General features: G+C 35.5%; 1 protein-coding gene across 4 annotated transcripts in view; it reads left to right on the top strand.

The window, feature by feature from the left end:
* SPATA5 (spermatogenesis associated 5) overlaps positions 1-27,671 on the top strand; it is a 360,776-nt gene that overhangs the window by 280,078 nt on the left and 53,027 nt on the right. For 2 of the 4 annotated variants that reach the window (XM_019419021.2, XM_019419030.2), the window contains exon 15: positions 3,389-3,553. In XM_019419021.2, coding sequence (XP_019274566.2) covers positions 3,389-3,553 — 165 coding nt within the window. Of the gene's footprint in view, positions 1-3,388; positions 3,554-27,671 lie in introns of those variants that run through there. The other 2 variants (XR_008421690.1, XM_019419040.2) reach the window with 2 other exon arrangements.

The raw sequence follows: 27,671 nt of genomic DNA, 5'->3' as shown, positions 1-27,671 counted from the left end.
ATTTGTTCTCTCTTTTATCCTTGTTCAATCTAGTTAGAATTTAATAAGATTTTTAAAATCTTTACAGAGAACCACACTTGACTTTCAATTTCCTCTATTGTTTGTTTCCTATTTCATTGATTTCTACTCTCATCTTTATTATTTCCAGCCTTGTACTTACTCTTGAACCTTAGGTCATTTATTTTAGACTTCTTTCCTACCATCAGCATTTAAAGTTATAAATGTGTCTCTAAGCACTACTTTATCTTGATGTTATATTTGCATTATCATTCAACTTGAAACATTTTCTAATTTCCTCATAATTTCTTCTTTGACCTATGGTTTACTTAGAAGGGTGTTGTTTAATTTTTCATGTGTTTGAGGTTTTCCTCTCTTGTTATTCCTTTCTAATTTACTCTTCTTAGAGAACTACTTTGTATGATTTCAGTCATTTTGAATTTGTTGATTTTTGTTTTATGGCTCATCATATGAGCTATCTTGGTGAATATATCAAGTGTACTTAAAAAATATGTATTCTGCTGTTGTTGGGTAAAGTAGCCCATAAATAAATATCAGGTTGCAATGACTGATAGCCTTGTTCAGATTCTCTGTATCTTTACTGATTTGTTTTTTAGTTCTATAATTGCTAACAGAAGAGTGTTAAAATCTCATATTGTGATTATGGAGTTATCTTTTTTATCTCTTTAATCCTATCAATTTTTGCTTTATATTATTTTGAGGCTCCATTATTAGGAACATACATGTCCAGAACTATAAAAGTTCTGAGACTTTACCCTGTTTAAAAGCTAACAAATCAGCCTTCCACAATTTGATGGTAGCTTGGCAAAAGATGAGATTCTTGGGTTAGAGACAGAGGTCAGTTCCTTACTCACAGAATATCATGGTGTGTGTGTGTGTGTGTGTGTGTGTGTGTGTGTGTGTGTGTGTGCATGTGCTGGTTCTCTAAGAACTAATTTCCACAGAGCCAACCACATGAGGTTTTAATGTTTGTATTTTCCACAGTGTTTTATGTATGATCACAGCTACATTTTCAGGGTTTTATTTTATTTTATTTTATTTTTTTAATTAAAAGATGTTTATGTTTGACTTCCTGTCTTCCTTAGTTTCTACATTTACTTCTATCACACATTTTTTCTGGATATTTCATTCAAAAGTACACATGTAGAAATATGCTGTGTTTCACTATTTATAAGTGAGTGTCTCTTAAATCTTCAAGAAATCCCATTTCTGATATGTCAGCCAAAAGAGTGAATTTTTTTTAGAGGTGGAAGGCGTGTACAGTTTTGTGGTGTTTCATTTCCAATGCTCTTCATTTCTTCCTGAAGATTCAATTTTCCATCTTATGTCATTTCCATTAAACCTGAAGAACATCGTTTAGTGTTTTCTGTAGTGCAGTTCTGATGGAACCAAATTTTCTTGAATTTATTTTGTTTGAAAATGACTTAATTTTTCCTTCATTCTTAAAGAATATTTTCAGGGCACCTGGGTGACTCAGTCATTTGAGCGGCAGGCAGACTCTTGATTTGGTTCAGGTCATGATCCCAGGGTCGTGGGATCAAGGTCCAAATTGGTCTCTGGGCTGAGTGTGGAGTCTGCTTAAGATTACCTCTTTCTCTCATAAAGGCCCTATCCCCCACTTGCGTTCTCTCTCTCTGAAAAAAAAAAAAGAAAAAGAAGATTTTCACTGGGACTAGAATTCTAGGATGACATTTTTATTCTTTCAGCACTTTATTTTTTTTTTTAATTTTTTTTAGTGTTTATTTAGTTTTGAGAGAAAGAGAGCATGAGCAGGGGAGGGGCAGAGTGAGAGAGAGACACAGAAACTGAAGCAGGCTTCAGGCTCCGAGCTATCAGAACAGAGCCCGACACAAGGGCTTGAACTCACAAACTGTGAGATCATGACCTGAGCCGAAGTCTGACATTTAACTGACTAAGCTACCCAGGTGCCCCTCATTCAGCACTATAAAGATATTGTTCTGCTGGTTTCTGCCCTTCATTGTTTTGATTGAGAGTCACTGGTGATTCAAATTATTGTTCTCCATATTCAGTCTGGCAGCTTTCAAGATTTTGTCTTTTGTTTCCAGCAGTTTGCTATGATATGTGTAGGTGTGGCTTTCTTTGTATTTATTTTATTTGAGATTCACTGAGCTTCTTGATTGTGTAAATTTGTTTGTTTACCAATTGGAGGAAATTTGGCTCTTTTTTTCTTCAGATATTTTTTCTGCCCCATCTTCTCTTTCCTTTCCTTCTGGTATTATAGTAACACATATTAGACCTTTTGATATTGTCCCATGAGTGGTCTTTTAATGTAAATCTTACCAATTCACCTTCTACTTAAAACTTTCCAATGACTTCTCATTAAAAGTAGAATACAATCCATACTCTTTACTATGTCTTTTAAGGTCTTATGATCTGCCTATGACTATCTTTCTGACCTCATTTCCTACCTCTTTTTTTTTTGTTCACTCTATCACATTGATTTTTTTCTTCTTTCCCTGGAACATACCAGTCATTCTTGCCTTTGCACTTGATGTTCCATTTACCTTGCATGCCCTTCCCCTAGATATTTCAAAGGCTGACTCCTTCGGATATCAACATAAGCTACCTCCTCAGAGAGGCTTTCTCTCACTATCCCAACTAAAAGCTGCCCCAACTCCTTAACACACACACACCCACACTCATTTTAGACCTGCATCTGTTTTAGTAACTTTATTGGGATAGAATAAATATAAAATTCACCCACTTAAAGTACACAGTTCAGTGGCTCTTAGTATATCCACAAATACATGCAGCCATCACCGCAATCAATTTTAGACATATCTATCTTATTCATGCTATTTTCTAGTACCAAGAACAATTGTCTAGTGTATACTGCATGCTTGGTAAGGTTTTCTGAATACATGAATTCATTAGCTCTGAGATAATTTAGGCCTTAGCCTCCAATAAAATATGAGGGAAGTTCATTTGACTACTTTCAGCTCTAGAAGTATTCTTTTATTAGAGCTGTGCTATTTTACGGGCTCTCTAAAACAACTTAACCCATATTTTAAGAGATATTGCAGGAAATTCCAAAAAAAAAAGTCTTTTGATACAATGAATGCAAGTCATATTACACACTTCTCTAAAAGAGAATAGCCATCTTTTATTGACCTGACAGTTGCTGAGGAGCAGAAAGCCTCTCAGAAGTATTGCTCTGCTACTTTCAAAAGTACTCTGAACATGATTTATTTGTTTGAATCTTTAAAATAGATTATAGCATCTCTAGTACTTGTTTCATGTACTAATTATGAGTAATAGTGGGTTATTCATGAGATTCTAGATATCCACCTTTCATGTGGAATGTCAGTTCTGAGCTTGGTTTTTGTGCATTGTCTCATCCTCCTTACAGGCTTTGATGCGGCCTGGAAGAATTGATAGAATCATCTATGTGCCGTTACCAGATGCAGCAACAAGAAGGGAAATATTTAACCTGCAGTTTCATTCTATGCCAGTCGGTAATGACGTTGATCTGGCTGAACTCATCCTCCAAACTGATACATATTCAGGAGCAGAGGTAAGACAGTTCTTCTCAAAATACCTTGGTGGCAGGAAAACAGTGGGTTGGGGTCATTAGCAAAAAGACTGCTTGATGCCAAAAATAGCCATATGTTAAGAAATCTTAAAACAGGAAATGCACTATGTGAAATTTAATGCACTAAATTAAATTTCATTTTACCTGGCCTGTATTATATCTCAGTTGTTTTCACCTGGCTTCTGTTGCTTCTCAAAATGTAGTCTTCAGAGAATTAACATGATACAGTGGAGAGAACACTGGGCGAGAAGTTTCTTCTTTCTGGTTTCTTGATACATCAGCTTCCAATCATTCACACACTTCTCTGGATTTTGATTTCTTAATCTGTCAAATGGAAATGATACACAGCTTTACATATTTTCTTATAGAGAGCATAAAAATGAAATTAGGATATCATGCAAGTGTTAGGAAGTAAAAGATTTGGCAGAAATTGTATTATTACCATCTTTTAACATCTTGGAAAATTATGTCATTCTACTTGTATATTAACAAAGATTCTCTCATAAAAACTGTAAAAGGGACAATCTACCCTTAGTTGTGAAACTATACTCTCAATAGGAACAGCAAGACCTCTGTGAAAATATGAAAATTTTAAGTATAGCAGATAAACACTTTTTTTCTCCTTAGCAACTTTTTAGTTAGGCCATTTTTATTTACAAAATAAAATTCTACTAAGATAATTGTGCATCTTTTCTACATACATTTCTTAAGGAAAGGACAGACTATAGTCCTCAAAATAGAAATAGCTTCTGAATACCACTGATAAGGATTTGTACTGGGAAATTAATGTTTTTTTAGTAAGAAATGGTAGATTCTTTTTATTCTGAGTTATTCAATAGACTGAGACTCTACATTCTATCTGCTTACTATTGTTTGTAATCTTTCTTCTGTATATACCAAAGAGATTCATACATAACAGATCATTAGTGGTACTCAGAGAGTATTGTAGATAAATTTACATGCAAAATTGGACTGAGTCTTTCATGCAGTCATAGCTAATTACAACAACCAAAATAAATCCAAAATCTCCTCATTGTTTTGTCTCAACTATGAACTATGTATATTTAATTTTCCCCCTGTAGAGAGGGGAAATTTTCACTAGAGGTTAAAAAAAACAAAATCCATGTAGAAAGTACTTTGAGAGGCAGTTGAAGTACATTCAGTCCTACCTGAAAAAATAATCCTTATGAGCATCTTTTGGGCACTACTGTCCATTAAGTTAAAATGAACATCTAGTTGCTGTTAATTGACTGCTCAGGTATTTCTAGAATTCAGTTTTTGATGTGAGACCAAGGGTAGCATCGTATATATATATGTCACTTTACAGGAAACAGCAAAGGGAAGAAACCGTAAATCTTTCACTTGAGCTGAGGGAAGTGGAAGAGCAGTTAGCAAGGTATAAATGTGCCTTTCTCACTTTGAAGTAATTCATGGTAGTAACATAGAGATGAAAAACAAAAATCAAAGCCAATGAGGTTCATCTGGCTAAAAGGAAAAAACTCAGGAATTATTGTACCAGCTTGCTAGTTCTTATGTAGTGCATGCCTGATTGAATCTATGATATGAGCACATTCATTTCTCATTAATTTTTTTTCTCATTAATTTTTATATCAGATCTTCTAATAATAGTCACAGGAAAAGTTGCAGAAAATTCTGTGCCTCGTTGAATGACATTTTTGGTCCCATAATGTTGAGGTGGGAGATGTATATCCCGCTATGGTTCTAATTGTAATCCATATATTATTACAACTTCATAGGAATTTTGTTCAAAACTGTAGCTTAGTAGTTCTGGAATTTTCAGTTTGAGCAAGACAGATTTATTTCATATTGTTTGTTTTGGCTTTGTTTTTTGGTTTTTGGTTTGTTTTTTTTTTTTTGGTCTGATTTTTTTAGGCAGTTCACACAGGTACTGTGTGAAGGTATTGTTTGAAGAGAACAATTATGTTCTTAAAAGTCTTAAAATTAATAAATAGGAAATTTAAGACTGATAACATTTAGCTTCAAATAAAATATGTTACCATCTTTCCCCCCACCTCTTTCCATCAGAATGAAAATGATGCTGCAATATTGAAAGCTAAAATTCATTTTGATTTTTGATTTTTTAGCAGTAAGACCAATTCAAGCTGGAAACTCAGTCACCTGACTCCTACAGACCCAGTGCTTTACCACTGATATAACTAATTTATTTCTTCCTCAGGCCAAGGCCATAGCCTTCAGCACAGAATCTAATACATAGTACGTATTTATCAAACATTTAATGAACAGAAGAAGAAAAGAGATTTTAAAGATTGTATTTAGGAAAAATAAACTTCCCTTTGTTATTTACCATAAGGAGAGCCCTCTAACTTTGTAGGAATACACACTGCTACAGGCACAGCTACTTTTTCAGATTTAGAGTGTATCTCCTTGGCCACTCTTGGTATCAAATGAAAATGGTGATAAATTGTCTTCATAAGAGAATAGTATCATCAATATTATATAATTGGTATATTATGTGTATTATGTATTAATTTTAAACTGTATATTATTAGCTATATATACAAGAATTTGGCCAGGTGAGCCAGAGATGAGGAATTTGCTCACACCAGTGTCTATCTTTTAGAAACATAAGATGTTTAACTGTGGTGTTTTGTTGTTGTTGTTGTTGTTGTTGTTGTTGTTGTTGTTGTTGTTGTTTTAATTAAAAAGCTGTTGTTGAGAAGGGCGCCTGTCTGCCTCAGTGAGTAGAGCATGTGACTCTTGATCTCGGTCTTGTGAGTTCAAGCCCCACCTTGGGCATCGAGCTTACTTTAAAGAAATAAATAAATGACAACCCATAAAAGTCTATAGAGGGTGATTGTGATGATAGGGGTACTTTTAACGACTGGGATGGAAGGAAGTTACTTTTTTAAAATGTTTTCTTTTCACCTGGTGCTTTATTTTGCCCAGTCGCCTTGTTTCTTAAAAGCTTACACAGGCACAGTGTTTCAAATGGCTCTCATACCCTTCTGAGTTACTCCATTTTCCCTCCCTGGAGAGGGTATACAGAGAACTGGAACATTTCTTTAATTCTCAGAAGAGTCCCAACAGTAAGTTTGTTGCCAGCTGGAAGGGGAATAGGGTCACTAGGGAACAGCCTTTACAGAGAGGCTGAAGCAGGTAGCATCCTTCAGCCATCCTGCGCCTTCTACTCCCTGGTGGCCAAAACCTCATTGTCTTTGGCTTCTTGGCTGTAGCTTCCAGTTAATGGAAAAACATGTTGCCATTTAAAAGCAGATGGGAATTCAGTTCAGGAGGAAATAATAAGTCTTTTTTGGTTATAGCTATTGTTTTCTTCTGCTTTGATTTTTGTTTTTTAAGTTATTTGTAGCAGATTCCACTCCATTTTTTCATTTGTCTTTTATCCAATTAGTTACTTTAGGAAAACTTTTATCTTACCCAACCAACAGGAAATCAACAATCAAAAATATATGCACATGAAAGGCATAACTGGGCCCACTACCCATGTGCCATGTGCCTGGGAACGGAAGTGACAAGTAAGATATGTAATTTCCTCTCTGTGTAGGAATTTGCTGACATAGGCCGACAACTAGTATCTGTAAAATTTGAGTTGAATGTTTACTTGCTTTTGGATGTTAATTTCCTTTTAGTGATTATCTCATAAAGTGAAATTGATAATATGTCTAAGAGCCAGGTATCAGTTATACATTTTATAAATAATATAGGCAATTCTAACATTTATTTCATATATTAAGATTTGAGGATTCAACTTCCAAGAGAGGCAGTAAAGGGAAAACAAAAAAGAATTTTAGTGTTGCATTGGAGTAGACTTTTAATACAATAGTAGTCTTTTTCTTTCAGGGTAGTTACAGACAAGTTATTCAACCTCTTAGAACCTCAGTTTTCTCATTTTTAAAATATCTAGGTAACTGAAGTTGGGTTTTTTTTAATTTTTTAAATACTTTTATTTATTTTTGAGAGAGAGAGGCAGACAGAGAACAAGCAGGGGAGGGGCAGAGAGAGGGAGACACAAAATCTGAAGCAGGCTCCAGGCTCTGAGCTGTCAGCACAGAGTCCGACGTGGGGCTTGAACCATGAACTGCGAGATCATGACCTGAGCTGAAGTCCAATACCTAACCGACTGAGTCACCCAGGCACCCTGTTTTCTTTTCTTTTTTTTTTTTTTTTTAATATTTATTTATTTTTGAGAGAGAGAGAAAGAGAGAGAGGGAGAAAGAAACAGAGTATGAGCAGAGGAGGGGCAGAGAGAAATGGAGACACAGAATCTGAAGCAGTCTCCAGACTGAGCTGTCAGCACAGAGCCTGACGTGGAGCTCGGACTCATGAGCTGTGAGATCATGACCTGAGCTGAAGTCAGACACTCAACTGACTGAGCCACGCAGGCGCTCCAATGACTGAAATTGTTTTGAGGGTTAAATGAGGTAACAAATATAAAAGCACCAAAAAACAATGTGTGGCACATAAAGAGTGCTTCATAAATGTTACTTCCCTTCATTCTTTCTTCCTCTTATCTGTTCACTATTTATATTTACCACTGAAGTTTTAGATGATATTGCTATAAGATGGTAATGTTTTGCATTCCCTCAGTAACCATATAATATATCTGAAAGCTAAATAATAAATGCGTTGCTTCTTGTTCTTTTCTTCAAAATATAACAAATGCTTAGTATGGTGATTTTAGGGTAATCTTATCAATCTACCACTAGAAAGTCTTCTTAAAGCAATTTGTTAGAGTTAAATACATTCCACACTAAGTTTTTAAAAAGCTTTAACTCCATATAAATTTAGTCTCTTTAACCTTGTTTGACTAAAACGATTACCTTGCCCTGGATTTTGTTTTGTAGTCTTTGCCCTTCTGGGTCTAATAGCTCAAGGTCTTCATGCCAACTTGACATTAAAAAATTACCTCCCAGTGTAACTCATTTATTCAAGAAGGCTCTAGTCACCATGCTGAAGCTATTATAGCTAATAAAGGGAGAACCTTAAATTAATTTACTGTCTTGTTGATTAACATTCCTTCTGACATTGTCTCTCTTTTCTCCAACACAGTGAAAACAGAAAAAACAATTATGGCTATTTAGGATGTCTGTACTCTTCCTACATGAAGTCTCTTGTGACAATTTTTCCCAAACTAAAAATCAGGATCAATGTGTTCGAATGTGGCATAGATTGACTCTATCTAACAATACCTCTGAGATAGTGATAAGCAAACACCTGTTAGCCAGTCTCAGGCTCTCTGGTTAGTATTGTTAGAGAGCAGCTTGGCAGGACTGTTCCTGTCCCTAAAGTGAAGCAGAGTACCACAGTACTTAGCAACCTCCTGTACACTGTAACCTACTTGTCCTACCTAATCAGAAACTGCCCTATGAAAACATACTGCTACAACCAACTGGTCTACTGCTCTTAAGATCCTTGTTATCTCTCTACCCCTTCATGTGCATTTACCTTAAAATTCTGTACCCCAGAGTTTCAAAATACTCTTCTTTACATAAACTACTGAAATAACTGCTTTGTTATGAAAACAGCCCAGCACAAGTGACTTGTCTTTTTTAATTCTTTTACACTGATTTCTGTTTCCCTTGTTTAGCTATTTGCACATTTTCCCCCGTAGTTATTTTAATATGAGCAGCCCCATCATCTCCCCCAAATAAACTAAGATTCTCTACAGCAGAAACCGGGTTTTTTTTACTTCTTAGACTATCTCCAGTATCTCATATTCAGTGGATGTTAATGTTGGATGAATCATAAATTTATGTGTTAATCTGTCATTTCACCAACAAAAAAAATGTCAGTTTTAATATTCACTTAAAGTGGAATTTTCTAGTTTTAAATGTACTTTTGTATACATTATCTATTTGAGAATCTTAACCCTATGGGAATAGTGCTATAACAAGAGAACTAGACCCAAGCAAAAACAGTGGATTTGTCTGAAGTCCCACAGCAAATAAGTGACAAACCCAGGACCAGAAACCAAATCTTTCAACTCCTCCTAAAAGACTCTTCATGATTTCTCCATTCCTCTGAGTCATCTAAAGAGTCTTTGAAAGTGTTTCACTATTCCCTTTGACATATCTGAATCTTTGGTAAAGCCTTGCCTGCTTTTATGAACAGTGAGTTAGTGAACTAAACACCAGATATGAAACATCTTTATGTTTTTATATGTACTTATCTTATATGTGATTATTTTTAGTTACCTTGTTGTCATCCTCCCAAATAAGTATAAGCTACTTGAAGTTATATTTTCATCTATTCATTTACCATATTTTTCAGATATTGAGAATAAGTCCTGCAGTTTTGAAGGAAAAACATATAAACAACTAAGTTCCATATAATGTATTCATGTGGCACGATCTAACGATGTACAGAATACTTTGGGAGAAAGAACAGGGTGTGACTCACACTAGCTGGGATTGAATGAAGGGATAGTCGATCTGAGTGTTAATGGGTGAATAGGAGTTCCATAAGTAGAGTTCCATAAGCTTGGAAGAGAGCATTCCTACCTGTTAGAAAGGCAGAGATGCACAAAAGAACACAATGTGGGCACCTGAGTGGCTCCATTGGCTGAGTATCTGACTCTTGATCTCAGCTCAGGTCTTGATCTCAGGGTCATGAGTTCAAGCCCCACATTGGGCTCCATGCTGGGTGTGAAGCCTATTTAAAAAAGAAAAGAACATGGATTGTTCTAGATTTGGTTCAAGGTTGAAATATGACCAGAAGAGTCTGCCTATAGAAGTAGTAGGTGATAAAGCAAGAAAAGTAGGTAAGACAATGTGAAGGACCTTGAATATCATCCATACTTGGCTTTTCTCCTTTAAGCATTGGAGAACCATTGAAAAAGTTAGTAAGAAATGTTGTCATCAAATTTTTGCTATCAAAAGATTAGTGGCATTTTATGTCAAAGCCACCATTAAGTAGCCTACCCAAGCGCTAAGTGAATTAAAAAAATATGCTCCTTGGTCCTACCTGGTGACAGCTACTTGCCAGATCAAAAGGCTTGTCAAGCAGAGCATGAGCTTTCATAAAGTCCGTATTTCAGTCCTTATTTACCCCCTCTCCCCCAAGCTGGGCATCCTTGTATGGACACAACGTTCACATCTTTACAAAACTGTCTCATTTTTGGCTTATCCACTTTTAAATATCCCTCAGAGTGCCCAGCACAGTAATTCATATAAAGTTCATATGTAGTCATTGAATAAAGAAATTTAGATTTTTACAGCCCACGTAGATAAACTATTTTCTGTGACTTTAAGATTTGCCTCATAAACCCTTGGACGAACATATTTTGTGAATGGGATAAATTATGAGAATTTGTTATTTATTATCCATTATGGAGGGAGATGGGAATATTAAAGATGTCTTTATGCAGTGTCTTTTTTGGATGCGAGAGTGATCTGGCTGCAACATCTGTCACCCCATTGATTGTTAGGGTTTATTCAGCTGATCTGGCTGGCTAGACTGGTGTCCTCTTCCTCCCTCATGGCTCCACATGCGTACCTCCCAAAGCTATGTGTACAGTTGAAGAGGACCATTTTTTGATTGAGGGTGTACAAGTAGCTGCATTGCCCTGCCAGAACATCCAGACAGGCTCTCAAGTACCATTTGTAGGAGAACATAGGGTAGTCTTAAGATTCGACACACATCCAAATGAGGTCTGCCTTGCTTTAGAACAACAACAAAGATGTCTTTTGTGCAGCGTTAAACCAGCCATGAGGTGCAGCACCTGGTATGAATGGCCAAAGTGTTGAAAGTAAGGTGTGTTATGTCTTCTGAGCCGTCTTATCACATATAATTCTAAATATAAGCTCTTAGGGCCAGCACCTTATCTCCACAGCACTTTTCGGTTGCTAAAATGTGCCTACTCTTGCAAATGAATTGATAGAATCTCTAGAGCAAAAATCAGCATATACTGAAAGCAGATAGTCAGGCTGTAACTTTTAAGGCAGCCCACTACACCCCTATTCTTCCCCCTTCCCCACAATTTTACAATCTACATACTTACAGAAGAAGTTCGGTAAAAGCCAAGATCTAGACTTTAATCCTATTTTGGCCATGTATTACACTATTAGTTTGGCTAAATCAGTTATCTCTAGAACTCAGTTTTCATATTTTAACAGGGGAGGTGGGAATATGGTCTCTGTGATTCTTTCTTGTGTTAAAAATCTATGTGGTTATATACCTGTCATAGATTAAATTAGTTGTATAAGGAATCACTTAGGGATTGGATTTCTAGGGATATATAATGTGGTTTTGTTTCCTTTACAATGCTTCTAGAAACCTGGGATCTTAGGGTCTTAGTCAATGTCTCTAAATATTTGCTACTGTGGCCTAGAGATCCTAATCATAGCACCAGAGGAAGAGGAACATTGAAAGAGTGACAGTACATAGAATTCAGAATTTAATAAAATTCTCCTTAGCAATTTTCCACTGAATGAAAATGAAAGTTTTATCTGCTCAGAGATGCCCAGTGATTGTGTGTGTGTGTGTGTGTGTGTGTGTGTGTGTGTGTGTGTGTGTGTGTGTGAGAGAGAGAGAGAGAGAGAGAGAGAGAGAGAGAGAGAGAGAGAGAACTTCAGTTTTTCTGCATTTCATCTTCCTTAAGAACAGCTACTCAAATTCAACATCTGTGATTCTGGAGGCATTATGATAAAAAGTGTTGTAAAATGGAAATAAACACCAGCTCACTTTTTCCCTAAACTCTTTGTTAGGAAAGTAAGTGTAAGTTACAAAGTTATAATGTTCATTTTAATGTGCAGTTTTTAAAATGTCCAGTGTATGGAGATATAAACATCCTCTGTATCTGTAAACTTTAGCTTCTACTCAAATTGGCAATACAAGAACCTTAATTCAGCTTACCTGAAGGCTATTTTATATTTTAGATAAGATGTTTACACCAAAGCAAATCATTTTCCAGAACACCTTGTGCTGCAATACCTGTATTACTGACTCCTTGCCAGATGTTTAAAGCTGCTGTCAGCTTACAAGAACCATTAGTCAGAAAGGAAATGGACATTGAATGAGAGCCTGGCTAGCAACAAACTTAATAGAGCATTTTATAACCAAATACTGAAACTTCTTTATAATGAAGCAGTATATCAAGGCAACCAATTAGTCAAGACCTTATGATCTAGTCCCCAAACATCGGTCCAGGCTGAATCTGTAGCTGTGAAGAATTACGCAAGCCAACAGTAGTGCTGATTTAAGCATTTTAATGTTCTGCTTTGTTTTTCCTTTTCCAGATCCGTAGTCACTATTAACACATGTTGGCTCCCTAGAATTTTTGCACATTTAATCTATGCTTCTTCATTTTCAGAAGAGTTATAAAATTTAAGGGTTCTATGAACTTGAGAGGAACACAATTTTAAAAAGTTGTATAAAGCGTGCTATTAATTCTATTTTATAGATTCTGATAGAGTTGGATATTTTTGCTTGGTTATTTGAGGCGATAGAAGGTTAATTTCTAATAATTTGATTCTATATATGAAAAGAATGCCAAAAACATATGTGAAAACTGTTTATCAAGAATATTTTAAACTATGCAAAATTGCATTTTAGTTAAGCAAATGGGTTATGGAATGAGAAAGATCTAAATCCAAATGCCTAATATTTCCTACCTTGTGATCAGTTTTCTTATATGTAAATAAAGTTAAGAAAAATCTCTATTTCATAGATCTATTGTCCAGAATAGATGAAATTCCTGTAAGGTACTTATCCTTGTCAGTAACAGCAAGTGCCCAATAAGTCATTTTCATTATAGTTTTTTAAATCAGCAAACTCAATCTAAGTGATGTTTAACATAAAAAAAAATCCACAATCTGCTTATTTTTTATATTTCATTGCCTTAGATTTTATTAACACTCATAATGAGTGTTTCATATGTATGTCATATTTTTAGTCTTAATAGTGTGTTCTTTAAATTCAAATTATGTTTCATTGTTACATGCAGTATTTATTTCAGCTAGTTTATATTTGTAAACATTGTTATCCCTATTTTTATTTTTTCTTGTTAAAGATGTATACTATTTTTTACTCTCAAGTGTGTAAAGCTAATGTTTCCTTACAAACTGCTTACATAATATCCCTGTATCAGCATATTCTTCAAGGTAATCCTAGTTACTAGTATACAACTTAATTCTAACTTTTTTTAACATAAATTTTGTTGGTTGAAAAAAGTGAACCTAGCAACTTCAGAAAGTTGAGGGTTTCTGTTTCTACTAGAATAATCACTTAGGAAATAAGCATTCCTAATTACTGTGCCCTTTTATTTAGGTTAGGTTTAAACCCAGGTATTTAGGTAAAGCCCAGAAAGCTAACACTAATGACAAAAGCACTACATGTCATTTGCTGTATGATGGTGACATAAGGATGTTCTCATTCTTCATCCCCAAATGACAGTTTCTGAGCTCTCAAAGGTGTCATTCTATTAAAATGTTACTTAAACTCTCTAAAATGGTTGTTCAGAGTTGCAGTGCAGCCATTAAATTGTTCTTAAATATATATAACCTTCACCACGTTTTGGAAATTTAAAAACAGAATCTAACCTTTCCTTAAACTAGAAAGAAAAGTAGCCTTATTGAGATCTTCAGAGCTCTCTTTTTTTGTTTAATCTATGTTTTCAGCCTCCAAATATTATTGCTGGAGTTCTTTAACAATAATTAGCTCTCTTTTTGCTATTAAAATCTGGAAAATTGATTTTTTTTTCGCTTTTATATTTTAGGAAGGTTTCCTTATTCAAGACATTATGTGTAATGCACATGCTGTATTTACCATTGTGGAAGTTTCAAATTATAAACTAATTATTTTCTCTTTTTCTTCAGAATTAAAAAAAAAATTCACTTAAACTGTTTTTGGCATTAGAACAAGACATTCTTTCGGTAGTAGCAAAAGTAGCCCCTTGGCATATTTTTTTATTCACTTCAAAAGAATCCTTAAGGAGTGGTTTTATATTTAAAACCAAGAATTTTATTTAGTTTGCCTAGCATTAACTTCTTGCCAGAATCCTTAAAAATATAAAAGGTCAAACAAATATTCTCAGATATAAAAATAGTAGTCCCCCAGCATTTCGTATTTTGTTGTTGTTGTTGTTGTTGTTGTTGTGGTTGTGTGCCCTAAGCCTATGCTAGAACTGGAGATTGGGGTGGGGAATCATTTAATTCTAAAAGTTGTCAATTCAAAATGAAATTTCTTGTTATACCACTGAGTTGGTCATAATTGACATGAAATATTCACACATGCACAGGTTCATAAAAGCTGGCCTGATGGTTCATTAATGGCTTCCTTATAGTTTAATGAAAGACACTTATGCTGTGACTTCATCTGTCATTCATTTATGAAATTAGTATTGTACATCTGCTTTGTGCCACACATCAAAAACCTTCTGCCATGTCTAGTCCACTTTAATTTTAAACCCTATGGGATATTTTCATGGATAGATTAATACCTTCAGTGCTTTTAATTAATCCATTAAAAAAATTTTTTTTAATGTTTATTTTTGAGAGAGAGGGAGAGAGACAGAAAGAGTGCGAGCAGGAGCGGTGCAGAGAGAGGAGACAGAATCCAAGCAGGCACCAGACTCTGAGCTGTCAGCACAGAGCCTGACACGTAGCTGGAACTGATGGGCCGTGAGATCATGACCTGAGCGTTGGACACTTAACTGACTGAGTCACCCAGACACCCCTAAATTATGCATTTTTATTTATTTATTTTTTTTAAATTTTTTTTTTTAACGTTTATTTATTTTTGAGACAGAGAGAGACAGAGTATGAATGGGGGAAGGGGAGAGAGAGAGGGACACAGAATCGGAAGCAGGCTCCAGGCTCTGAGCCATCAGCCCAGAGCCCAACGCGGGGCTTGAACTCACAGACCGCGAGATCATGACCTGAGCTGAAGTCGGACGCTTAACCGACCGAACCACCCAGGCGCCCCTAAATTATGCATTTTTAAAAAAATAATTTGTTTACAAAATTTTAGAGAATTATGTAAAGTAAGTTACATTAATATTTTCATTCATTTTGTACTTGTATATACAACTAAAAAGCAATAATTGAATTTTAGGGACATAATAAAATAACTCAAGTAAGGACAAGACTTGGTTGCTGTTATACATTTTAAATTATGTAAAAATTAAAACACATTGAAGTTCAACTTTAACATGACCTAGCTTAGTATAAAATTTGGTTTAATGTGGACATAACTTAGATCCTACCCCAAGTGGTTTTTTGCAGTTAGTACCAAGAGACCTCATAGTAATAATTTTTTCCATAATAATATAGCATAAAATAGTATATAACTATGTTCTGTATTATTCTGAATTATTTTTGATATTCAAGTAGTGATACATCCTAAGGACCTCCAAGGGGCCTAAACATAACTGCATAGGCATTTAAAGAATCAGTTGACCTGCTGCCTGAACCACCTTCATCTGTAAAGCTATGTTTAAATATAGCTCTCTATAAATTGAGCATGTTCTGTAAGCTAACCATTCATGAAGATAGTATATTCTCTTCTTTGATAGCCAATACTTTTGGTGATCAATGTATAATTCATGTTTATAGTCATATAATAGACAAAATGTAGAATAAAGCAAAAGAGAATATTGCTACCATTTTATGTGCTTCACAGGGAAACCCACAGCCTTGGAGGGCGGGGGGGGGGGTGGGGGGGGTGGGGAGATGTCAGTGTCTAATAAGTTTCAAGCTTTCTTTCCTTTTTTCCTAATGGTAATTGCTTATAATTTTTAAGTAGTCTGCAATGGACTGAATTTTGTTTCCACAAAATTCCTATGTTGAAGCCGTACCCTTGATGTGATTATATTTATAGGTAGAGCTCATAAGGAGGTAATTACGATTAAATAAATTCATAAATTCATGATAAATTCATATGTGGGACCCTAATAAGACCTCCTGTATGCACAAAAGAAAGGCCATGTGAAAATACAATGAGAAGGTGGCTGTCTGCAAGATAGGAAGGGAGCCCTCACCAGGAACTGACCATAGGGGCACCTGACCTCAGATGTTTAGCCTCCAGATGTGATAGTAAATAAATTTCTATGCTTCCATCACCCAGTCTTCAGTATTTTGTTATTGCAGCCCGAGCAGGCTGAGTCCATTATAGTTCGCATCTTTATAGCACTGGTTATGTTATATTTTGAGGTTCTTTCTTTGTAACTAATGAAGATTATTTCTGTTAATTTATAGTCATTAATTTCAGCCTTAATTGTCTTTGAGAATCAGATGATTATAGGCAGTTCCTAGTTTACCAAAAATTTACAGTAAGTTGCCTTTTGAGAATTCAGAATATACTTATTTCTAGAAGCAGTGCTTCTAGAATGGATAGTTTCCCATGGTAGTCCCCCAAAATGTATTTCACCACTAGTATAACTAATCTGAAAGTTGCAAACAAGTTGTAGCTCCCAGAGCAGAACACGCATTATTAAAGCCAACCAAAGGAAAAAAGATTTTATTTTCTTGTTCAGGCACAGAGCGAGTTCCGTGGAAGATTAGATTAGACAAAGTTTGTCTTCACTTTTCACCCTTCACCTTCCAAGTTTTCTGTAGCACCCCCCACCCCGCCCCAGCCCATATCCTCTAGACCTGCTTTTCTAAGTGCTTTTTTTTGACAGTCCCAATCAATGGTCTCAGAAAAACATCTGACTGAATCAAATCAAATCATCAGTCAGTATTACTACAAGGGCATGTGCATTTTTAAAAATTTTTCTCTTCCAAATGAACCTCTAACTGGTTACTTTTCCAGTTGTGTAAAAACAAGTGAATAAAAAAGAATTCCAGAGTATTCGAATCTGCTTTCTGTAGCTTTTCTTGTTCTTAACTCTTGCTTTCCCCCTTCTGCTGACTTTCAAGATACTTGAAGGGCTCAAGTTTCCTTGTAAAAAAGGTTTATTCCACACTAACAATTTTTACATTAAAAAGCATCCAATGAACATAAATAAAAGTGTTTACAGTTTGTTGAAAGGACTTCCCAATCCTTTCTATTGTATGCAATTACATTTTTACATGGTTATAATCAAATTGCATAATACATTTTATTGACTCTATGGTATTAGTCTAACTCATCTTAAACACTGCTATTATATTTTACTGAGCCTTATTAGGGGACTTTCAGGAAGAAGTTAAAAGGAAGATAATGGTAATAGAAGATACTGTGGTAAGTGATTTTATACTTGGGAAATCCTTATATTTTAGAGGATAGTTTAAAACATTGTCTCTGAAAGTATTAGAGTTCTTTGGAGTTATTTCAGGACTAGAATAGAGGCACAGAAGGGAAAGGATCTTAGAGCCCCTCACCCAGGCTTCAGTTGGGGAAGCTCAATTTTAATCTGTAAGATTTTGTTTGATGACAAGGATTTGTTCCTAAAAGAATTTTGGCCCCAGTTTAAGAATTGAAGGCCTCAGTTTAAGATGAAATTCATAGTTTAAAATGCAGAAAATTCAGTTTTCCACACAAGCACCAAAAAGACAGCTGAGATAAAGAATAAAATTAATAACCAATTTCTGCCCTTTGTAAGAAGCTTTCTTTATTAAACATTTTTATGTAAAATTTTTGGAAATATATTAGATGTAGAAGTAATCAATTAAAGAACTTCTAAAGAGAGGCACCTGCGTGGCTCAGTCGGTTAATGACCGACTTCGTTCTGCTCAGGTCATGATTTTGCAGTTCATGAGTTCGAGCCCCTCATTGGGCTCTGTGCTGACAACTCAGAGCCTGGAGCCTGCTTTGGATTCTGTTTCCTTCTCTCCCTGCCCCTCCCCTGCTCATTCTCTCTCTCTCTCTCTCTCTCTCTCTCTCTCTCTCTATCTCTCAAAAATAAAACATTGAATTTTTTTTTCAATGTTTTATTTTTATTTTTGAGAGACAGAGAGAGACAGAGTGCGAGCAGGGGAGGGGCAGAGAGAGAGGGAGACACAGACTCTGAAAGCAGTCTCCAGGCTCTGAGCTGTCAGCACAGAGCCTGATGTGGGGCTGGAACTCAGGAACTGTGAGATCATGACCTGAGCCGAAGTCAGATGTTTAACTGACTGAGCCATCCAGGCACACGTAAATAAAGCATTTTTAAAAATTAAAAAAAAAAAAAAACTTCTAAAGAAGAAATATTTATAAATATTTCATCACCAATCATTCAGCATGACCCCTAAAACTAGACTATATATGCTTAACACCATATTTCTGTAGTATTTGTGTACAAATTCTGAAAAGTAGTATTTTTCTATTGTCAAAAGATCAATTTTTTTTTCTTTTTCAGTGATGCAAGTTATGTATGGGAATCTCCTCTCCAAACATTTATCTCACTAGAAAAATTAGGAATGTTTCTCCTACCATACTAAAAGATATGCTTTGAATAGCTAGAATTATCTCATAAATGTCATTTTTAATAATATGTATATGTTTTATTAATAGATTTTAGTTTTGAGCAATTTTGGGCTTACAGAAAAATAAGTGGAAAGGGAGCCTGGGTGGTCCAGTCGGTTACGCATCCAACTCTTGATTTCAGCTCCAGTCATGATCTCGCATCCTCCTTGGGATATTCTCTCTCTCTCTCTCTCTCTCTCTCTCCCTGTCTTTCTGCCCCCTCCCACATGTGTGTGCTCTGCCTCACTCTTTCTCTAAAATAAGAAAAAAGAAAAAGAAGTGGAAGATACAGAGTTCTTATTTACCCTCTCATCTCCTCCTCCCAGTTTCCCCTATTATTAATCTCTTGCACTATTGTGATATGTTGGCTAAAATTGTTGAGCCAATATTGATATATGTATATTTTAATGTTTTATTTATTTTTGAGAGAGAGAAAGAGAGAGTGAATAGGGGAGGGGCAAAGAGAGAAGGAGACACAGAATCCAAAGAAGGCTCCAGTCTCTGAGCTGTCAGCACAGAGCCTGACACAGGGCTTGAACTCCTGAACCATGAGATCATGACTTGAGCTGAAGTCGGATGCTTAACTGACTGAGCCACCCAGGCACCCCAATATATTATTAACTAAAGTCCACAGTTTACAAACGTTATGGTTCACTCTTGATGGTGTACTTTCTATGGATTTTGACAAATGTGTAATGGCATTTGTATACAACAGTACTATATCATATAGAATAATTTCACTTCCTAAAAGTCCCCTGTGCTTCACCTATTCATCCCTACCTCCCTCATCCCAAACCCCTCATATTTTTACTGTCTACATAGGTTAGCCTTTTCCAGAGTGAAATATTATTGGAATCTTTCACATGTTTCCTTCATGTCTTTTTGTGGTTTGATAGCTTATTTCTTTTTACTATTGAATAATACTTCATTGTCTGCGTGTACTGTAGTTTGTTTATCCATTCACCTACTGAAGAACATCTTGGTTGCTTACAAATTTGGGTGATAAAGCTTCTATAACCATTATGTGCAAGTTTTTTTATGGATTTAAGATTTTATTTTATTTTTTTAATTGTTTTTAAGTTTATTTCTTATTTTGAGAGAGAGTGAATGGGAGAGGGGCAGAAAGAGAGGGAGAGAAAGACTTCCAGGCAGGCTATGCACTGTCAGCACAGCACCCAATGTGAGGCTCAAACTCACAAACTGAGAGTTCATGACCTGAGCTGAAACCAAGAGTTGGATGAGTGAGCCACCCAGGTGCCCCTGGACTTAAGATTTTAACCCTTTGGGGTAAATACTTAGGAGTGTGATTGCTGGATCATATGGTAAGAATATGTTTACTTTTATAAGAAACTGACAAACTGTCTTCCAATGTGGCTGTTCTATTTGCATTTTCACCAACAGTGAGTGAAAGTTCTTATTGCTACATATCCTCATCAGCATTTGATATTGTCAGTATCTTACATCATAGGCATTCTAATACGTGTATAATGGTATCTCATTGTTAATTTGCAGTTCCTTAATGACATGATGTTTAGCATATTTTCATACGCTTATTTGCTGTCTGTATATCTTCTTTGGTAAACTGTCTATTCAGATCTTTTGCCCATTTTTTAATTAGGTCATTTGTTTTCTTATCTGAATTTTAAGAGTTCTCTGTATATTTTAGATGTCACTCATTTATTACATTGTTTTCTAAAAATTTTCTCCTAGTCTGTGGCTTATTTTTTCACTCCAATATCTTTAATAGAGCAGAAATTTAAAAACAAATTTCTTAATGTTTATTTATTTTTGAAAGAGAGACAGACAGAGCATGAATGGGGGAGGGGCAGAGAGAGAGGGAAGCACAGAATCCGAAGTAGGCCTCAGGCTCTGAGCTGTCAGCACAGAGCCCAACACAGGTCTCAAAATCCCAAACTATAAGATCATGACCTGAGCTGAAGTCAGATGCTTAACCAACTAAGCCACCCAGGCGCCCCAGAAATTTTTAATTTCAATGAATTACTAATTTTTTCTTTCAAAATATATTTAGTAAGGGATTAAATGTATTATTTCTAGAAAAAGAGATCTATTTGGAATCAGTTTATGCTTTGTAAATGTTTATGGATAAAAAAAATCACCATATTTGCTCACTGGTTTATTTTTGTCCTCATTTTATAGCTGTGGTGATTTATAACTTTTAATGGCAAGGGAGAATTATTCCCTCAAAGAACTGTTCACCATGAAGAAAACCATTCTCTTTTCTTTTGAACATTATGCTACTGTATTTGAGTCAGATATTCTGCCTGCATGAATAGAAAAACATTCTCCTTAGAAACTGGGACTCCCTACTCAATGGGAGTAGTTTTAACTTGGGCACATGCAGTATTTATATGTAGATCACACACTACACAATGGCAGTACTATACAGTCGTGTTTCAAAACACAGAAGTGTACTAGGAGATGATAGATGAGGAGAGGGACATTTTAAATGAGGAAGTACACTATAGAAAGAGGTTTTTATATTTTTTGAGATTTCTGTGATACAAAAACCTTGTCACATCACATATTGGTAGTGATGTAATAAAGTCTCATTCTCTAAGTTCTGCTAAGTCACTTTATGACCTCAAACAAGTCTTACTTTCTTTGTATTTCTGTATCTTTATGCTAAAGGAAATAATTCCTGAGAGCCTATCTTTACATATCTTTATGACTCTTACTTTGCACTATACTACCTGTTATTTTCAAAGAGTATTAGATCTAATGTTAGGGGAAAATGTCTATAAAAAATACAAATATTGCCCACATTATAAAATAGTAAGAGAGAAATTTAAAGCAAGAAATTTTGTTTCACATACGGTATTTTCTAATTTTTTAATCTCATTCAAAATTAATTGAGGATTTTTAAATGATAACAAGCTGACATGGCTTTTGGACATGCATCTATTTGAAATATATCCCAGTAGGTACAGAGCAGCAAAACACTGTCATTCTTTGGTAATTCTATTCATATTAGAAAAGCTTAAAGCATAACATTTATAGACTACGATTCTTTCTGCTTGCCCTTATGAAGAAAGCAGAGGGAAGGCAGATATAAAAACTGAGGAACCATTACTAAATGGCATCCAAGTTACGTAGAAATAGTGCCCTAAAATTTTGGGATTCTTTTGGCTTAATGTTTTTGTGTCCTACTTTGTTTTTATCTGATTTTAACTAGAATAATATTCTCAATATTTTTGTTATTAGGACTCAAGTTCACCTAGCAGTTATATGCAGTGGGTCAACTGTCACCTCTTATGGAACCCTAAGTTACTGTCTCAGTAAACCAAGGGCAGATTTGTATCAGCAGAACTCCTATACCTGGCTATCTGAAATATTTTCCAGTATCTTAATAAGAGTTTACATTGCTCCTCTTTAAACAATGTGTGTTTTAAATTCTGAATCTTCCAAGTAAGCTAAATCACTAAAAAAAATTCTAGAAGAGATTCATAAGTCATCAAAATGACAAAAAATTCAAAAATCTGTACATAAAACTTTATAGTTTGTGAGGGAAGTTTAGAACTTCAGACACGCGCTTTAGACTTTGAAGACAGTGTCCATCTTTAGACTTGCTCATCTCTCAATATGAAATTCTGCCCCATTACTAATTAATTTATACTGAGCCCACCAAAACCCATTTTTTCCCCAAAAGTTTTTTCCCAAGCTGACAGTATCATTATTGTGAAAATACCTGGGACTAGGAAGGAAAAAAGCAGCAGAGGAACAGAGTCTGCTGAGAATAACTCCAAAGATGTGGAGTGACAGGGTGTGTGGTTGATTCACTTTCTCTTCCTGTTTCAGTAACTGACACATCTTTTATGACCCTCGTTGGTGAAATTTTTCTGTAGATGAATTGTATAATTAATATGAGATTAAAAAGGAATGAAATTAGATGAATGAACATTAGTTGAGACCATACTCTTAAGGAAGAAAGGACTTGTAAAGATAAAGATTTGAAATAGTCATTTTATTTTTTAAAAAAATGAATTAGTATGAAAATGAAAATTGCTTTTTTTAAAATTGTCTCAGATAAAGTCAAATGCTATAGTTAATCTGAAGATTTCTGTTTCTAAATGAGTATCAGTGGATCCCTTTATTCAGCAATCTCTTTTTGGTGACACAATAAAAAAAATACCTTAACAAAATACTATATACTAAAGTACTACAGAGCAATCTAAGATAATTTTTTGTGTTACATTGACTTAACTTTACGTGTATTTTGTGGAGTGTTCTGTTACCACAGCACATGTATGCATGTTTAGATCCACCCAGGTCATAAACAGATGATAGAAATTAAAACTTCAAATTTAGCTGAAACCAAATTATCTTTCATATCTTGCAAGTTTCCCAAAAATTAACAAAGCTACCTTATAGGAGGAGTCATAGAGTAAACTAGTGCCTTTTATTACACTGCTAAAAATGCCCATAGAATAGGTCAGGCCCTGCATGTTACAACAACTCTGGAGAATGAAAGCCTGGCAGGAGAACTAAATATACAGTTACATGTTGAGTGGCAATAACAGACAAGCTATCATTTGGAATTTAATATAGACAATAAACATTCACCTTTGCTTTTTCTATTCTCTCCTGCTTTCCTCTTTTTTTTTTTTTCAGCTTTATTGATGTATAATTGACAACATTGTAACATATTTAAAGTGTACAGTATGATGGTTTGATATATATTGTGAGACTCCCTCTTCAAGTTAATTAACATATCCATCGCCTCCCATATTTACTTTTTTTGTGTATATGTGCAAAAATTTAGCTTCTACTCACTTAGCAAATTTCAGTTATACAGTAGTGTCATCAACTCTAGTCATCATGTTTTATATACATGAGATCCTCAGAACTTTTATAAATCTTCTGAAAATTTGTACCCTTTTACTAACTTCTTTTGATTTCTCAAATTCTCCATTCCTAGGCAACCACTTTTCTACTCTCTGTTTCTGAATTCAACTTACCTTTTATTTATTATATTTTTTTTATTAGGCTCCACATATAAGTGATACCATGCAGTATCTGTCTTTGGCATATTTCACTTAGATTAATGCCCTCTATGTTCACCCATGATGTTGAAAATGGCAGGATTTCCTTTTCTAAGGCTATATTATACTCCATTGTGTGCGTAAGGATGTTTCTGTATTTACACAGACACACCACATTGTATTTATCTATTCATCTGTTGATGGACACTTAGGTTGTTTTTATACCTTGGCCATCATAATTAATGCTGCAGTGAACAGGGGAGTACAGATATCTCTTCAAGATATGCTTTCATTTTCTTTGGATATGTACCCAGAAGTGGGATCCGTGGATCATAAGATAGTTCTGTTTTTAATTTTTTGAGAAACCTTCATACTGTTTTCCATAATGCTGTACCAGTTGACATTCCCACCAGCAATATACAAGGGTTCCCTTTTCTCCACATCTCCACCAGTATTTGCTATTTCTTGTCTTTTTGATAATAGCTGTCCTAACAGGTATGACATAATGTCTCATTGTGGTTCAGTTTACATTTTCTTGATTAGTGACGTTGAGTACCTTTTAATTTACCTGTTGACTGTTTGTATGGATTCTTTGGAAAAGTGTCTATTCAGGTCCTTTGCCCATTTTTTAAATTGAGTTATTTAGGTCTTTTTGCTGTTGAGTTATGTGAATACCATATATATTTTGGATATTAACCCCTTTTTGGAAATATGGTTTGCAAATATTTTCCCCCATTCCATGGATTGCTATTTCGTTGTTTGATGGTTTTCTTTGCCTTGCAGTTTGATATAGTCCCAGTTCTTATTTTTGCTTTTATTTGCCTTTGATGTCAAATCTAAAATATCATCACCAAGACCATTGTCAAGGAGTTTACTCCCTATGTTTTCTTCTAGAGATTTTATACTTTCAGGTCTTATGTTCAAGTGTTTAATCCATTTCAAGTTGATTTTTGTGTGTAGTATAATACAGGGGTTCAGTTTCATTCTTTTGCATGAGAATACCCAGTTTTCCCAACACTATCTATTGAAGAAACTGTCTTCCCCATTGTTTCCTCTGTTTCGGGCTCCTTTTTTTTTTTTTTTTTTTTTTTTTTTACGATGGAACTAGTTTAATAAGAATTTTCTTATTCCTTTTTCCTCCTTCTTCCTTGCATCCTAGCACCTGAGAGGATCAGCAGCTCTAAAGAGTAAAGCCTGACCCAGCCCCCTCCTCAAGACTACGGGTCTGAAACCAGCCTGGCCCTGGAAGGGGTGTAGAATCTAAATCAGATTTGGAGTACTGATTATTATTTATTTTTTATTTTTTTTTTATTTTTTATTTTTTAATATATGAAATTTACTGTCAAATTGGTTTCCATACAACACCCAGTGCTCATCCCAAAAGGTGCCCTCCTCAATACCCATCACCCACCCTCCCCTCCCTCCCACCCCCCATCAACCCTCAGTTTGTTCTCAGTTTTTAACAGTCTCTTATGCTTTGGCTCTCTGCCACTCTAACCTCTTTTCTTTTTTTTTTCCTTCCCCTCCCCCATGGGTTTCTGTTACGTTTCTCAGGATCCACATAAGAGTGAAACCATATGGTATCTGTCTTTCTCTGTATGGCTTATTTCACTTAGCATCACACTCTCCAGTTCCATCCACGTTGCTACAAAAGGCCATATTTCATTTTTTCTCATTGCCATGTAGTATTCCATTGTGTATATAAACCACAATTTCTTTATCCATTCATCAGTTGATGGACATTTAGGCTCTTTCCATAATTTGGCTATTGTTGAGAGTGCTGCTATAAACATTGGGGTACAAGTGCCCCTATGCATCAGTACTCCTGTATCCCTTGGGTAAATTCCTAGCAGTGCTATTGCTGGGTCATAGGGTAGGTCTATTTTTAATTTTTTGAGGAACCTCCACACTGCTTTCCAGAGCGGCTGCACCAATTTGCATTCCCACCTACAGTGCAAGAGGGTTCCTGTTTCTCCACATCCTCTCCAGCACCTATAGTCTCCTGATTTGTTCATTTTGGCGACTCTGACTGGCGTGAGGTGATATCTGAGTGTGGTTTTGATTTGTATTTTGTTTCGGGCTCCTTTACTGAAATTTAATTGACCACATTTGCATGGGTTTATTTCTGGGCTCTCCATTATGTTCCATTGGTCTATGTGTCTCTTTTTATGCCAATACTGTACTGTTTTGATTACGATAGCTCTGTAATATAGTTTTGAAATCAGGAAGTGTGATGCCTCTAGCTTTGTTCTTCTTTCTCAAGATTTATTTGACTATTCAGGGTCTTTCGTGGTTCTATACAAATCATAGGATTATTGTTGTATTCTGTGAAAAATGCCATTGGCTTTTTGGTTGGGATTGCATTGTATCTATAGATCACTTTTGAAATGGACATTTCAACAATATTAATTCTTTTAATCCACAAACATGGGATATGTTTCCATTTACTTGGTCTTCTTTAATTTCTTTCATCGTCATAATTTTCAGTGTACAGATGTTTTTTATCTCCTTCAATAAATTTAGTCCTAACCATTTTAATTTTTGAAGCTATTGTAAATGATACTGTTTTCTTAGTTTCTCTTTCTGATAGTTCAGAGCTAGGTCACCAGACATTCACTAGGTCCTTCTAGGGAGATACTGGAGACTTGATTTTATTGTTTGAGCAAGCCAGAAAGAGAAGGCAGGGAAATGTCTGCCGGCTTCCCCCAAGGATTGCAGCCAACCCTAAATGCACACTATAATTAAGAAGCTAGGCCCTCAGGCAGCAGCTTGTAAAGTATGCATTCAGACCCTCTTCCAGGAAAGACTAGAAGATGTATAGTTTTGTTGGTTCCCTCTGTGCTGAGCCCTAAGGGGATAGCTGCAGTGAATGCTCATCTGCCCGTGAAGCACTGCTTCTTTGTTTGCTGTAGTCTTATTAGTCTCATGTATGCCAGCCCTGTTGGCTTTCAAAGCTGGATGTTTGGGGAACCCAATCTTCAGGTGGGGTCCTAGATGTGTGGTCCAAACCCTTAACTCCTCAAGGACAAGTTGAGAGTTGGGGGTTTTCTCCAGATTGTATGATGCTATGCCAGGCGTAGAGTTTTTAGTAAGAGTACATCTTAGCCTTTCCTACCCACTTCAGTGTATTTTCTCATTTGCCCAATGTATAGGAGTCCCTCATAGATGATTGCTCCATGTGTATACATTTGATGTATCTGTGGGAACAGAGAAGTTCTGGAACCTCCTATGTTGCCATCTTGGTTGACTTCCTAACTGCTTTTCTTTTTATAGTATAAAATCAAAATTCTTTTAGTGATACAAGCATGCAAGGGATAACCAAAGACCAGACCAGAAATGGATGTATTTCTTTGCCAAGTCTTGTTGCCTGCATTAAGAAACTAGCAGCTGCCAGGGGCACCTGTGTGGCTCAGTCAGTTAAGTGTCTAACTTTGGCTCAAGTCATGATCTCACAGTTCGTGAGGTCAAGCCCCTGATGTCAGGCTCTATGCTGACACCTCAGAGCCTGGAACCTGTTTTCAAATTCTGTGTCTCCCTCTCTCTGCCCCTCCCCTTCTCACACACACCCTATCTCTCTCTCTCAAAAATAAATAAACGTTAAAGAAATTTTTTTTATTTAATTTTTTAACTTGTTTTATTTTTTATTTTTTTTTAAATTTATATCCAAGTTAGTTAGCATATAGTGCAACAATGATTTCATGAGTAGATTCCTTAGTGCCCCTTACTCATTTAGCCCA

The sequence above is a fragment of the Panthera pardus genome, unplaced genomic scaffold (assembly GCF_024362965.1).
Source record: "Panthera pardus isolate Hobbes unplaced genomic scaffold, ASM2436296v1 HiC_scaffold_13, whole genome shotgun sequence".
Taxonomy (NCBI): domain Eukaryota; kingdom Metazoa; phylum Chordata; class Mammalia; order Carnivora; family Felidae; genus Panthera; species Panthera pardus.
This window is presented reverse-complemented; position numbering and strand designations above follow the sequence as displayed.